The sequence below is a fragment of the Vidua chalybeata genome, chromosome 14 (assembly GCF_026979565.1).
Source record: "Vidua chalybeata isolate OUT-0048 chromosome 14, bVidCha1 merged haplotype, whole genome shotgun sequence".
Lineage (NCBI taxonomy): Eukaryota > Metazoa > Chordata > Aves > Passeriformes > Viduidae > Vidua > Vidua chalybeata.
The window spans coordinates 19,868,290-19,883,546 of NC_071543.1; the positions used below are offsets into that span (position 1 = coordinate 19,868,290).

At 35.7% G+C, this 15,257-nt stretch overlaps 1 protein-coding gene across 1 annotated transcript in view; it reads right to left on the minus strand.

Moving 5' to 3' along the window:
• The window catches only part of LOC128795139 (transmembrane 9 superfamily member 2-like), a 28,201-nt gene that overhangs the window by 5,484 nt on the left and 7,460 nt on the right, over positions 1–15,257 (minus strand). The window contains exons 8-16 of the mRNA XM_053955675.1: positions 14,015–14,094; positions 13,019–13,127; positions 9,664–9,796; positions 8,461–8,580; positions 8,226–8,283; positions 5,171–5,330; positions 4,361–4,512; positions 3,276–3,387; positions 2,688–2,859 (exon numbers count right to left, since the gene is read on the minus strand). Coding sequence (XP_053811650.1) covers positions 2,688–2,859; positions 3,276–3,387; positions 4,361–4,512; positions 5,171–5,330; positions 8,226–8,283; positions 8,461–8,580; positions 9,664–9,796; positions 13,019–13,127; positions 14,015–14,094 — 1,096 coding nt within the window. The remainder of the gene's footprint in view (positions 1–2,687; positions 2,860–3,275; positions 3,388–4,360; positions 4,513–5,170; positions 5,331–8,225; positions 8,284–8,460; positions 8,581–9,663; positions 9,797–13,018; positions 13,128–14,014; positions 14,095–15,257) is intronic.

The following is a 15,257-nucleotide window of genomic DNA, read 5'->3' on the forward strand; positions in this document are numbered from 1 at the left end:
CAAACATCAATTTTGAAAATGGCATTAACTCACAAGTGAAAATGATGTTCAAAAATAGAGGTCACTGTAAAGAAACATGCTTTGACTATGTTCAGGATTTTTTTGCCTCCACAAATAAAATACATGCAATAATGTAGCTACCCCCATCAAACAACACTTGTTATTTCTTCAAAGATTAGCTGCACTTCGTACATTAAAATCCAATTGGTCTGGTTTGGGTGTGCACACCATCAGATTTCACTGGTCAGACTGTATTACTGTCGGTGTTGGTATACAAGCATTCAGTTCCTATTTACTTATTCATTACGATCCCTTTTGAAATGCCCTGGGTAACGCAATGCGCTGCCTTGGAGGAGGTGTTAACACTGCCCCTTATATTTCTGTCAGTGTTGCTGAGACCTACTAGGCAAAAATAGAGAAAACCAAAATATCTAGCACTAACTTAAGTGGAACAGATCAAGGTCCCATTTTTGGAAGGCTATTAATGCAAACCATGTGTAACATTACATTAGCAAACTCCTTCACCTTCAGAAACTGTGAAGGACTGAACCCTTATTTTCTAAAAGCATGGCTGCTAAGGAGTATTTTACAAAACAAAGTTAGTTGTCTACTGTTTGTGCCATTTGTCTAGAACAGCTTTCACTTCAGGCCCAAAATCCATCACCTAACTAAATATGGAAAAGAAAAGTTATCACAGCATTTTACATTAGCAAGGATTTATTATGCACTTCGTGTATCTGTTGTACCCATTAGCCTTCTAGTGACTAGCTGGTCTATTAAATGTAAAAAAACAAATGAAGGGCCATGTAGTAGCTTTCCTCATGAGCTACAAAAACAGCTTACGGATCACTATTGTGGATTTTTTTCAAAAGAAAAAGATGACGCTGCAAAAATAACAGCAACACAGTTTATTATTGTACTTCAGGGGCCTCATTGGCCTTCATATCAAGAACTCCAGGATGAGCAAATCTGAAGCTTTGATTACCATTTCAGCAGCTGCCACGACAATTTCAGTTATCATTTTATATATATGAAAGGGACATTTTAAATTCTACCAATTTGCATATTATAAGTGATATTGAAATTGGCAGGATAGTAACTAACCTATGCTAAAACCCAGACACATATTAACATACTGCTTTAGCATAAAAGTAATTAAAACATTTTAGACTATAATTTTTGGGGTTTTTAAAATATATATATATATATATATATATATATTATAGAAGACATCTGGAGCTTGTCTGTTTCACCACAATTTAAGCAGAGGTTTAACTGGCAATATGTAAACTTCCAAGTTTGCCTTCTAATAATTAAAAAACAGAAAAATTGAATCCTCCTTGTTTTTTTTCCCTTGCTTCATTTTAGAACTTTTATTGTCCTTCTTAGAAGAGACACATTTCTAAAGAACAAAAACCAGCAATAAGTGACAGTTACTGTTATTCAATATCATTTCTACAGCATAACTGCTTTGTTCAAAGACATACAGGAATTTTCTTCAGGTTTTTATGAAAAGTGGTTTTTTTTGCCTTGTGTCAACCAGTACTAGGAAAATTAAATACATAAGGATGAAAGAGGTCCTTCTCCCTTTACACTGACAAACTTGAAGTCTGCCGCTAAGATTTACCTTCATTACCTACTTCAGCCACTCTTTTTCAACTGCATTTAACTAAGAGATGCATTTCACAAAGTGAACACTAATCACAGCAGCTTTCAACAAACAGGCAAAAGTTAAAAAGTAACAATATAAACTACCACAGAGAAATCCTCTATTAAAAATCTTTGGAGTGACTATCACAGCTGTTTTTATCAACAGCCCATCATATGTGAACAAGCATTTTCTCTAGTTCTGTCATTGCAGTATTTCATGAAGCCAAGCAGTGACACCTGAAAGATCTGACTTCATGTGTTAAATCTACATATACAACAGCAGCAGTATGATGAACACCAAGATAAAACACTCATGGCTATTTTTCAAGGCCCTTCAAAGAGCTTCTTATTTCACTAACACATGGTATATTTGGCACAGATTTCTCATCAAATCAGCCTCAAAATTATTGTTTCAGTCAAGTGACTATGAACATTAAAATAATCCTGTGGAAGATACTTTGTCTGCATCATTTACATCAGAGAAATTGGACAACTAACACTGGAGAGCCGTATTTCAAATGGGTTCCTCCAGTTAAGGTACATTTCCATCATTATGAAGTGGTTTAACGAGCAGGTAAGACAACTCTTAACAGTACTATCTTGTCAACAATCACTTCTTCCCCAGCACCAGCCTCCTTCACTTGCTCATTGTGAAAGCTGAAAATATCTTTTATCCTCCATATGCAGAGTGAAATTATCTCTATAACTACAGAACTTCTAGAACCAACTATGAAATCCAAAATCAAGTTAATACTCGATATCGAAATTAACAAAAACAGGCCTTTGAAAATATAATGGTTTGATATTCAATAAAGGAAAATTAATTCTACCATAAATAAATGTAATTTCAAGTTAGGAATAAAGTGTGGAAAAAAAAAATCTTACTGTGCTGTGTGGTGTCACAAACCATGTAAGTAACACCACCTAAAGAGTCATAAATTGTATTTAATATTTCATGTAATCTAAATTTCACCTAATGTTTCTCATTTCAAAACCAGAGCCCTCTATATTAATTTTAGTTTGAACATTGTACTTACCTGTGAAAAGGAAAAAAATCAAGACCATGATCATTGTGTAACCAAAGTATAAAATGGTGCTGGCAGTTCCTGTGATCTGGAGTTTGGAGAAGAAGTAATGGACTGCATAGATAAAGAGATAAACTGCTGTAAAGCTGCTGGTCAAGAACGACCTCCACCACCAGTGATAGTCCTGAAAGAAACAATAAACTGCTCATTAAGAATCATCATGTAGGAAATGGAATATAGATAAGATGGTGAAAAATTAACATTGTCTTATGAAACACATTTAATTCTGTAAAATTTAGCTCTGAAAAATTCCAACATGGTGTATAGATATTTCCTTTCTTCAAAGTCAGCTGTATTGCTTCCACTAGGAAGATGAAACTACTCTAAGATCAAAGCTGTTTGATTTTGCTTATCTGTTGCCAGCAGTTGATTTTGAAGCAAAAGGCACGTTTCAGAAGAGTGGCTAAGACAGGCACGCCAAGGCTGAACATGCAATCAGTTCACAGTGTCCAGCACTTCACAGTGTATGTGAATACCTCACCTGTATTTCTAACACCTTCCAGCTACAAGTCATATCTACATCAGAACCGCAACTTTTACCTCTGCACACAGGTGGAAGTAGCACAGCAAAACTGTAGCCTCTGAACATGTAATTAGAAGAATTATAAAAACTAGGAACAGGAATCCAAACATGTAATACATCTGATGAGACCTAAAATTAAAAACAAATAAAAACATGAATCGTATTTTTCATTGAGATTCTGAGTTAATTCACAGTGTCACATTACCAGATTCTGAGTTAACTTTATTGAGTGAAGGTGACAATTACTGCAGTACAGGATTTGACAGAGGGAGTCTTAGTTACATACTCCCTCCATGCTTCCCTTTCATGGAATAAAGAATGAGAAAATTTAAGAATTTGCTAACTTCAGCTACGAAAGTCCACAATATACCTGTTTGTCAGCTAATTATGTTTTTCAGCACAGTTACATTACCCATTTTTTAAGGACTGATATAAAAAGTTAATCTAATGAATTTGCATTTAAGAACTGATTTAGAAAACTGTTCTGTAAGATCTCTCAACCTATACAGATGACACCATAAAAACCTGGCACCTTTAGGATAAAATTTCCCATTGAACAACAATGTATTAGACATTTCACATTTACATTGTGAAACTAATGAAAGATTGCACTGGTTTAATTTTTCACTCATAGCTTGATTAGGTCTTGCAAGATTTAGGAGTGGAGTGGATTGTTCATGGGGAGTGGAGCCTTTTTTTGCAGAACATGGAATCCCAAGACCTTGACCTGATTCTGATCTACACAATTGAAACTGCTAGATCACATTAGTTTCATAAATCATAATATAGTTACACAATGGATTAGGCTCTACCTAACCACAACAGTATGAAACCACATTAGTGTTGTACAGAGCCAGGAAGATAAAACAAGGAAATAGGACTCTCATATAATACACTGAAGTTCTCCCTAATAATAATTAGTTTTGTAAATTCTAAGCACAGAAATAAATATAAAGACTCCAGAAGTTCCATAAAATCTGCAAAATTATCAGAAACTTTCAAAACTGGTTTATTTCTTATATTATTTGCTTTGGGATGTTCAAACTCACCATGTGTATTATCAAACCTGCATAAATAGAGGGGAAAAAAAAGTGATACTCACCAAATGCTATTCAGGATGAAAAAAAGTTGAATAAAAATACAGCCAAAAGGTAAGATACCACCCATGATGATACCAGGCAATGGCTTTGTGAAAAATGACTGCTCTGGAATTTGGCGAGGAATCTGGTTTGTACGCACTGGATGTTCAATAGGCTGCAGAAAAAAATAATAGAAATAGAAGATTAATTTTTGCATCATAAATAAGATTAGTTTTCCCTAGTATTAGCATATAAAGATTTGATAAACGTAACTATATTTTCATTCATAAGCCATCACAAGTCATCAAACAAAAAAACCTACAAACTTGATGTCCATCACTAGGAAAAAGCACATGTGCTTTAGATATTCCAACTACGGGCCAGTAATCAAAGCAGAACACAGAGGAAATAAATCTGTTCAGTCCTTAACTAAAAACAAAATAAAATTTTAAAAAATCCAATAACATTGCCTTTTTCTTAGCTGTCTGGCATTACTTCAAACTAGTGAAGCACAAAACTGAAGCCTCTCAGAAGCACTACTTCAAAACTCAGCAATATTACCAGCAATACTACTACTATTGCTGAAGCACAAAAAGCAAGTAAGAGTTCCAAGAACATTACTAAAACCTTATTCTAGTGAATGGACTGAAAAAAATGGTTTGGTTTGGTATGACATTACAAATACACGCTCTGTTTCAATATCAAGACAGTAAAATATCATTTTACAATCATGGGATCACAGATGTTTCAATCCAACCAGATCCTGTCTAGAACCCTTGCTTAGAGATTCAATGGCTCAATTACAGAGGACAGGTGTATTCCAAGGGCCATACCTTCTCTTTGAAGCCAAAATAGGCACCAACAAAGGTTAGTGGGACTGAAATTCCAAACCACATAGCAAGGATAGCAACCAAAGTGCCAAAAGGGATAGCAGCTGAGGAGCCTTTCACCCACAGAATGAGATTCATAATGAAGAAATCAGCAAAGACAATCCTGAAAAATAAGATCAGAAAATATATTAAAATATTCAAGAAAGAATGAATATCACTTAGCATTTACAAAATGTAAGTTAGTTAATTAATAAATATAGCTTCTTTAAATTTTTAAATTTCCCACAGTCCTAGTTTTTTTCATCACTGGTGCAGGTAAAGTAAAAATGCCTGCACTACCCAATGCTTGTAATGTAGGTACCAATGGTAAAGCCATTATTTAAATAAAGACTCTGTACATAACACCAAAACTTAACAGAATCATGCCATTGAAAAAAATCTATACAAATAATGGAAAAATATAGAATAAATGTAAAAACTTCTTATCTGTACCTTGTTTCCTATTAAAACCATAAATATTTTCTTTATTTATGTCCCTTATAAATAGTAAATTCCTTCTGAATAAATACAGTGATAGCAAAATCTCCTACTTAGGAAGCCCCATGGACTCTCACAACATGGACTCTAATGTGCTGCCGCAGTTTGTGCCACAAGGGGAAGGGGGGATTAAAGAGGGCTCTGCTCTACAACAGAACTATTTCTATAAGCATGGAGTTACACATACTAAGTAGCCCATGCTTCTGGATAATTTAAATAAAGACTGCATCAGTCATGATTTGTCTCCAGACCTTCTCTTCCCTTCCCCGTTAAACACATCTGCCTCATTTTCAAAACATCCTGGACAAAAACTAGAAACAACTCAGAGACGAGAATCAAGGTGTTGCTGAAACAAGGTGAGATGAAGATTTCGAACATCCCATTCTGTAAACAAAGCAGAATGTCCATTTTGCAAAGGAACCCCATATATAAAAAAGCTTGTGCTAATTGCCATTATTCCTGGATTCAAATATACACCACAGAAAATTCAGCCTCAGAAAAGGTCCTGTAAAGTGCATCACAGTCTGGGTTTTGTTAAAAAAGTGCTCCCGAGACAGAATTTAAGCTGCCCTGAAGTGAAGACGCATCCTTTGCATTTGTATTTAATTTAAAAAGGAAGAAGGAAGGATTAGAGCAATAGACAGGCTCCTTTTTTTCCTAGGAGTGGCCTGACACTTGCCAAAACTGCTTGGGGGAACAGACTTGTTCAATAAGCACACCCAAGCGACCCCTGGTGTAAGCATCTTGTTGAACAAAAAATAAAAATCAAATCCATTTTAGAAGTCTTTCTAATCTTTATCATCTATCCAGGCTCATAACACAGTCCTCACTTACCCCCTCCAGAAGTATAAAAAATACTGCAAATATGAACTAACATCAGTCTACTGAGATTAAAAAGGCCCTGGGCTGTTTATGATATTATGCAAATTCACTGAACTAGCACAGTGTAATCAGGGCATCTGTTCATATTCTGTCAGCCCCAGTCATTTTACTTCCTCTGTGAAACTCAATTTATTTGGGAGTTTAACTGACTAACAGTATTCTTTCATCAATATATATTTTCTTCTCTCTGCTGATAACATCTAAATGACAGCAGGGAGACTGAAGCACATTCTGTTATGAAGTAAGATTTCTCACGGAAATACTAGACTTGGTTGTTATTGAATACATTACCTTTCATTTGATGGAATTGTGCTTTACTTGAAGCCAAGTCATGTTTTATTTATTCTGAGTTTTTTTGGGGGAAGAAACACCTTAAGAAACTTATAATCTTCCACTTTTGCCAAAAATATTTGCCAAGGGATGAATTCATGTACTCAAAGTTGCAACCAAGAAACACGGAAGACTTGCAGAAGAAATTAGTTTCTGCTCCCTCTCCCCACTAATTCTCACAAAAGGTCCTAAGAGCTATGAGAAAACAAAAGGTTGAAGTGCTACTGCCCTTCCCAAGCACAGCATTGCCCACACTATATACTATGATACACACTGCAGCCACATCCCAAACTGGACACCACCTACATTCATGTAATCTTATAGATACATACTATAATATTGGCTTTTTGCAAATATTAAAATGTATTCTATATGTGTGGTGTTAAAGTAACTTTGCTATAAAGATATCATTTTTATTTCTGTTGTTAATTAAACTTAGACATAGTAGTGAAATAACTGATATAAGTATGCTTGTGTTACAATGCTGCTTGGATGGGATAACATCCAATGAACAAATGATGAGGACACCTGCTACAGATCTGCCAACTATCAGTACTCACCCTCTGAAAACAGCATGCACCAAGGCCCAAACTGGAAGTGATAAAGAGAAGGAGCCAAAACCCCAGCCAAGAAACACGCATGCTCTAAAAAGGTGGACCCAAGGAGGGGCCATCTAAAATAGTTCCTGGAACATGTAAACTAGTTTGGGGAAAAGTTTACTATGCATAATTGTTTATGAATATGTAACAGGCTGATGCAATAGAAATGGTATATAAAGGATGTTTTCCAAAATAGCAGGTGTGCTCTTGGCTGAGTGCCAAGACGCACCCAGCCATAACAACTTTATTTATTGTCTTTGTCTCCTATTGTCCTCTATTAAACTTTCTAAATTTTTACAGGAGAGTGAACCGTGTTTTTCACATGTAAGAAGATCATATCCAGAATTACCTGGTATTGCAGTACCAAACTGGAATTACCCCAGCACTGTGCCCAGTGTTCTGGTGCAATGAGTCCCAAAGGCTGTGACACAACCTTGCAAGAGAGTTGCCCCATTCCTTCTACCCCATACCTGACAACAAAACAAGAAGCCAAGAAGATGTGTTCTAGACTACCAGGCTCCAGCTCCTCAGAATTCACTTTTCTTTATATTCACAGATAAACAGTGCACAAAAGGAACAGCAGCTTAGGAGTACCATAAACAAAATCACAGAGACAAGCATCATAACAATTGGCTTTTCCCAACTCCTTCCCACTTCCAATTTGTTTATACTTAAGAATAAAAGAAAGAATTAGGGGAAACAATACTAACCCAGGGCAGAGCAGAGCTGTAAGCAAGACATTGGTCTTCCACTTCTCACCTCTGAATGCTGAGGAGAAAAAGTAGAAACAATTTCAAGGTCAAGACTTTTTCCAACTGTTTTGCAGAATGGCAGCAAGAAGCAGATACGCTGTCTGAGACACCAGCTCCAACTGGAGACATATATTCAGCCCAGCAATTCTGAATTTAACATGTTGTGTCACATTAAATAAATGCATGTACTTACTCTTGTACATTCTAGCAGACACATAACCAGCTGGAGTTCCCAGTAAGACCCACAATACAACTGCACAGGTCATCAGAGCACCACGGTTGGCAGGAGAAAGGAAACCAAGGCAAGCTAGGACTAAAGAAACAAAAAGATTTAGTTATTTGTGGACACATGTCAAAACATCCCTGTAACACAGATCACTGTGAAGGTTTATCCCTTTCACTAACACATATTTAAATGAAGGCTGAGTGCATAAGCTCTTGTACAACCTCAACACATGAACATACCCCTAATGGCACTGTTTCATTCAAATGCATTATTTCCACCTCATCTCTTAAGTAGAAAACTTCTCATAGCCAAAACGCTGAAAAATAAAATGCCACCATCCATCAAAAGAATTTTCTCTTGCCACCAATTTTCTTCTATATTACTACACTGATTGCACAGTAAACTATCATTGCTAAGCAAGATACAGAGTTATGATTAACACTGATAGACAAGCCTATCAAGAAAATTCTAGTAATCTTACAGTATCATGCAATGAATAGAAAAAAGCAGCTCCTCTATGAAAGACCAAAATCTGAATTAAACCTGGAGAACAAAATTTGAAAGATTCTTCTTTTGTATTAAGTATCAGTGTACTTTCCAATTCTACTGTACAGTAAAAAAAGAAATGCTTATAAACTTTACAGATAACCAATAATAAAATACCATCTTGTGACAGGTTACATAATCACATGCATATACAGCTATTTATGATAGGCTATCATTATCTCAACATTGTGTCAGTACTATTTCACTAGCGTGCACTCTTGCTTGTACTTCTGTATGGCTGCAGTCCCATGTAAAACATTTTGGACAGAAAGGGTTCCCAGAACATTAAAGCTTGGATTACATCTTTGAACTTGCATTAATGGACCCTTGGATAATTTACACCATGCAAAACTGTGTTTTTTAAAAAGAAACTTGTAAGAAGGAAATTTGATTTCTGAATTAATGAAGAATCAGCATTAGCCCAGATATTACAAAGTTTTCAATGACAAGGCTTACAATGGCATTACTAAAGCTATCTAATTACTGTTATGGAACTGCCTTAATATTTTATGTTACTAAAGGGAGAACTTTATTTCCAAAAGAAGGTTTCTATAATTTGTTTAATAATATTGCATCTTTCTTATTATTACACTACATACACATCACCTTAATGAAGTTACTTACATAAAGTAATAAACGTCATAATGAAAATTTGGGTTCCTTGGCCCAAAAAGACAGACAGTAACATTCCCTTCCTTGGAGGTCTAAACACATCTCCATGAACCAGCTTCCAGCCAAATTCCTCTTGGGCATCTTCCTGTATAAAATCAACAATGTCTTTAGCAGCAATACATAATGCAGTAGTGAATTAACACAAACAAGATGCAAAACACATATTTAAAGTTTGATTAGCTTCCAGTTAAGATCCAAAGCCAGACTAATTGCATCTGATTCATCACTCATTGATTTTATAACCCCCTAATGGTTCAGTGAAAAAGGCAAGATTTATCAAGAAAATTCTCATCTCCTAAAGCAAGAAAAAGCAAATGTAATTAGTCAAACCATAGAACATCATTCTAAATTTAAACTAAAACAAAGCATTCACATTAGTTTTAACTTCAATCTAGTTCATGCACTTTTTTTTCTGTTTTGATTTCAAAGTTCATTGGTCTCAATGACAATACTGGAGAAGAATGAAACTGTCTCTGCACTCCAGAAGGAAGTTTACACCCTGGAATCATGAGGGACAAGTAGCAACACTCTGGCTCCTGCCAAAGGTGAATGGATGAAAGGATGGAATGGGGAGGGGGAAGCCTCAGTCCAGTGGCTCTAAGGAACCACTGCTGAAGAACAAAACTTGAGTTTTGAGTGACAATAAAGACACTCAAAACAGACACCTCCCCTCACAAAAAACAGCCCAACAACAAAATTAATGCACACAACCACAGATAATCAATCTCACAAGAAGACCCTCTACTCCTCATAAAGTTAAAAGCTACAGGTTCCATTCAGTGTAGGACAACTGAGTTCAGTTCAAAGGATTGCTTATCACTAGGATTAAAGCTTGACAAAAAACAGGGTAAGAAAGAAAGCAGACCACACCTGTGAATGACATAGAGAACCTTAAATTGCAACACATTATGTAACTTTTCTTTTTCTGGAAGACAGTCTTTGCTTTTCCCATACTGATACCTTTGCTTGCTAGAAATTACTCTCAAAAGGCTGATATATGAATAAAAAATTGAAAACTATTAAACACAAGATAACACTGATTAAAATACAAAACCATACCTCACACCTGATAGAAAACTATACCAGATATCCAGGTATAATTCCAACATATCAATGTTCTTCCAGCAAAGAAAGATTTGTTTGGGCAAAGCATAAATACAAAACTTCCTGTTCATTCAAGTCTGGAATTGAACTAATTGCAATACAGACGAGAAAATCGTTGAGGTAAGACAGAAGAAAGGCTTTTCCCAGGTAGTTGTAAGTAAGGAGTTGAAGAGTTGCAAAGGTTACCACCTGAAGCAAATCTCTGTTTCCAAAATGGTGAACACTAAGCAGGAACAAATGCTCAGTATTTCACTTTCTGAGAGAACACAGAAAATGTTTACAGATTTGAAATGACTCGTACAGAATTCTTGTCAACAACTCATCTGGGAAATGCACTCAAAAGACACCTTCTGATTCCAATGCGAACTTTGAAACAAATAGCTACATGGTAATTATATTCATTTAAGAAACAAAGGGAAACCAAGTCTGGCAAATTGAAACCCTTGATTTATCCTGTATAAGCCTATGCACCAGTTTGTCTCAAAGCTTTGTTTTTAATTAAGTTCTTTCATTACTGGCTAATTAGCTGTGAGTCAGAATATTTTCCAGACTTCTGTACAAAAAATTCAGCAGTATTTCATATTGCTAACCTTACAACACAATGATATTAACTGTACAACTAAACCAAGTAGTAAGTTGTATTTTAGAGTTTCAAGAAATATTAGAGCAAAATTACTCTAAACTTTTCAAAGGTGCGGTAATCCTCATCTTACCCATTAATTTAGCTTAGTTCTCAAAACATTCTAACAAAGATTTAAGTCCCCTACATTCAAGCAGTCATTATCAAAGAAATTTTACAGGGAAAAAAAAAAAAAAAAAAAAAGAGTGTTTCACCTCTCACTGGTGATGAAGACATACTGACATGAGTTCTCTTCAGTTCAGGAATCCACTCTTAGTCATAAGACCCTAAAAGTAATCTAATGATTTCTGAACACTTCACTAATGAATGTCTCACTAAATCCACATCACACTAAAAGCCAGCTAGCATCAGTTGAAACATTAAATGCACATTCTAAGACCACAGTCACTGGCTGGTGCATCAATCTCTTTTGAAGTACAATCACCAGCATCCCCTAAATGTGAGATACTACTTTGCTTCCCTGCATCTTCTTCAGGCCACATCCTCTTTTGCACAATTATTTCACACCTTTTTAAATAAGCTCCTTGAGCTGCAACAGAGCTTTAAGTCTCTCACACCTGGCAAGAAAATAAAAAACTGTGGCTTTCTGAAAGTCACACCTATCCCTGTTGTTACTCATGAAAACTAATCAAGCTTCTACCAGTCTTGCTCTTTATCACATTAAGAATGATCAACTAATAAAGACAACACAGTATAAAATATTGAACACAATTTAATTGAGAGATCAAACAGAAGCCTCACAAAAACTATCAATTAAAGGATGTGAGAAAAATCATTCCACTTTAAATCACTGTCTGGATTTACACTAACAAAAGATATTCAATATTAAAACCACAAAGAAGAACAGAAGTATTTTCACACATAATTCACAAAATTACTAGGTTGTTTTAGTTTCAATATGAAACATTTTTCTGTATTTTGAAGCATTTTTTTATCCAGATGGAGAGCAACAAAAGTGAAAATTCAAACCTTTGTTGCATCTGAGATTACTTCTCATCTTTGAGTAGCAGATACCACTTTTACCAATGAGAAAAAGGTTGAGTAAAAATCACCCTCAGTCTACTGGTCAAATCTTTCCAGTTCACAATCAGTTGTATTCTCTTCCACTATAGAAACCTGCAGCTTTCCCATTTTAAGGAGCCCATATCTCAAAAGAACTCACAACAGGTTCAGTGAGATGGTAATTTAAACAAACGAGACTCAGTTTAACACAGCAATTACCATGGGAATTGTATTTACAAATAAAATAAAATATCATTTACACACATACCAAGTAGCTCTAACACAGCTAGAGGTCAGAAGTTGTGTTGCACATGAACTGCAATATTATGATCTCCTAACTAAACAAAGTGATTCCACCACAGTTTCCAGCCACAGGTAACATCAATTTGTATCAGCCTATGTTAATCAGAATATCTCCAATAATTTTTAACCCCCAGAGATATTAGCATGTATCAAACTCATCATAGATATACATCTCTCTAGACTGTACTCAAAACTAAGAGACAGACATCACTACAGACAGAAAAATGTGCTCATGTAAAAGCTGTAAATTTTACTCACAGAAGAGTCGATCTGGTTGTATCTTGCAATATCTTTATGAAGAGTCCTCAGAATGATCATAGCCACCATGCCAGATAAGAATAGAACAATTACGAGGGAATTCATTATACTGTAGATAAAGAAAAAGTCAAACTTTGAATCCAGTTATTCCCTTTTCAGGACATGTACCAGTTCATACTACATGTATACAACTCAGATCTGAGGAAAAGCCTTAGATATTCAGACCTTTCAGTATTTTCCCATCTGGAGAAGATAAAGGTACACAACTTAAAAGTCTGTGACTTCTTAGGAGACAGAAGTGAGGAAAACAGTATTTCATGATACCTTGCTAATTCTGAACACAGTAACATATTGCTTTTCTTTATTTTCCTCCTTATATAGCTAAGAAGTAACTTCCCTGGTGAAACAGCAACAGTTCTTAAAGCAGACTGTCAAGTAGGTTTTATATCTATCAACCAATGAAATCGATTTTGTGCCATTTAATATTTTGTAGAGAACAATTTATTTGGATTAGTCTTTTCAAGATTTACATTGCAAAACATTAACACTTAAACACAAATATTATACTTACTTAGTGTCATTCCCATGCTACGGAGGGAAATAAAATAAACAAGAGCTTTTCACATACATCTTTTACTCATAAAAAAAGACCTTTTTACTGTAAGCAGCTGCTGAGTACAAAATATGCATTATATATATGTACCTCTTACTTGGTAGTCAAAGCCAGACAGTAATAGTAAGAACACTGTAGAGCTGCAATGACTCAAAACTTCTCCAGAATGGAGATGATAAAGTAAAAAATTGCAAGCTGCTTTCCTTTTGGATACTGATTATGCATTCCTTTCACAAAATGCTCCCAAGAGATGGAAATTTAATTCACATATGAAAGCAAAAAGTTTTCTTGACTGAAAACATACATTGTTCTATCTCCCTAGAAGTACAACTAAGAATTGTGCTCCCCTGCAAGGTTACGCACTGAATAAATGCAAATCTTACCTAAACCACTGGATGTTTGTATGTGGCATGGACTCCAAAATGTAGTCCCACCTGGAAGCCCACTTAATATTATTCTTTTCCTATAAGGAAATGAAATAGTAATTAATAGAAGCAAGTACAAGTTTGTTGCAGTCTCCAAGAGGAAATAAGCATACCACACCTCTTCCCCAAACCCTCCAGTCAGCATTCATTTCTAAGCTTGGTGTCCACCCTGGATGTAAGACCTCTCTCTTGCATTAATTAATCTCTAGAGACTCTAAAAGAATATATTTTCATTGAAATCTCCTATGCACGTCTTCTACCTTTAAATTAGGCTTCACTAAGCCTTACCTTTCCATGATTTGGGATGTAGCTGCCTGCAGATCCCAACTGCTGAAAAACAATTATGCCATCACCACAAGATTTTCCCAGCATAGCACATCGATCTTGAAATTTCAACTTTGTCAAACATACTCCAGAGAAAAATTCCAGGGGAAATTAGAAATATGTTTTTCTCATCACTTTTAATGGATTTAGCACAGGCTTCTTCGCTCTCTGCCATAGTGTTGGCTGATACAGACTATTTCCCACTCTGATTCCTGGCAGACAACTTTCATTTCCAGATATTCCTGTGATGGACCTTCATGTCTACAACTGAACTGTCTTTCTGACCCACAAGCCTTGTCCTCCCCAGTTGCTCTCTTTGGATGTACACACATGTCCTGCTACCAAACTCTATCCCCTGACTGGCATGAAGTTCTGCTGATCACAAGGTGCTAAGTTTGTACAGCTAAGTACCAAATTGCTCTCATACGTACAGTTTTGTACACTTGTGTACTAAACGTTAGAGACATGATGATGTATACTTTTCACATAGTGCTAAATACCTTGTCCATGTCAGTTAATTAAAGCAGACACCATAACTCTCTCATCAGAAGCCAGCTGCCATATTAGAAAGGACCATAAAACAGTTATATATTTTACTGCTTTATGTAGTCAGGCTTACTTAAACTGATGTCTTCCTATTTAAAAACACTTCTCACTGATAAACACTCCACTTTCTAATTATTTCAAAACAACTAATAAAAAGTAAAACACACAAGGTATTATTTCAAACCAAGGCCTATGGATGACAGAGAGAATAAGCAGTTTTGAAGTGCCACCTGCTGGAAGTATCCAAACCCACTGGATGTGAGCCTTACCTGCTCCACAACAGGGAGAAAGAGTGTGGGTACCCAAACACCTCACCCATTGCATGAGTAAC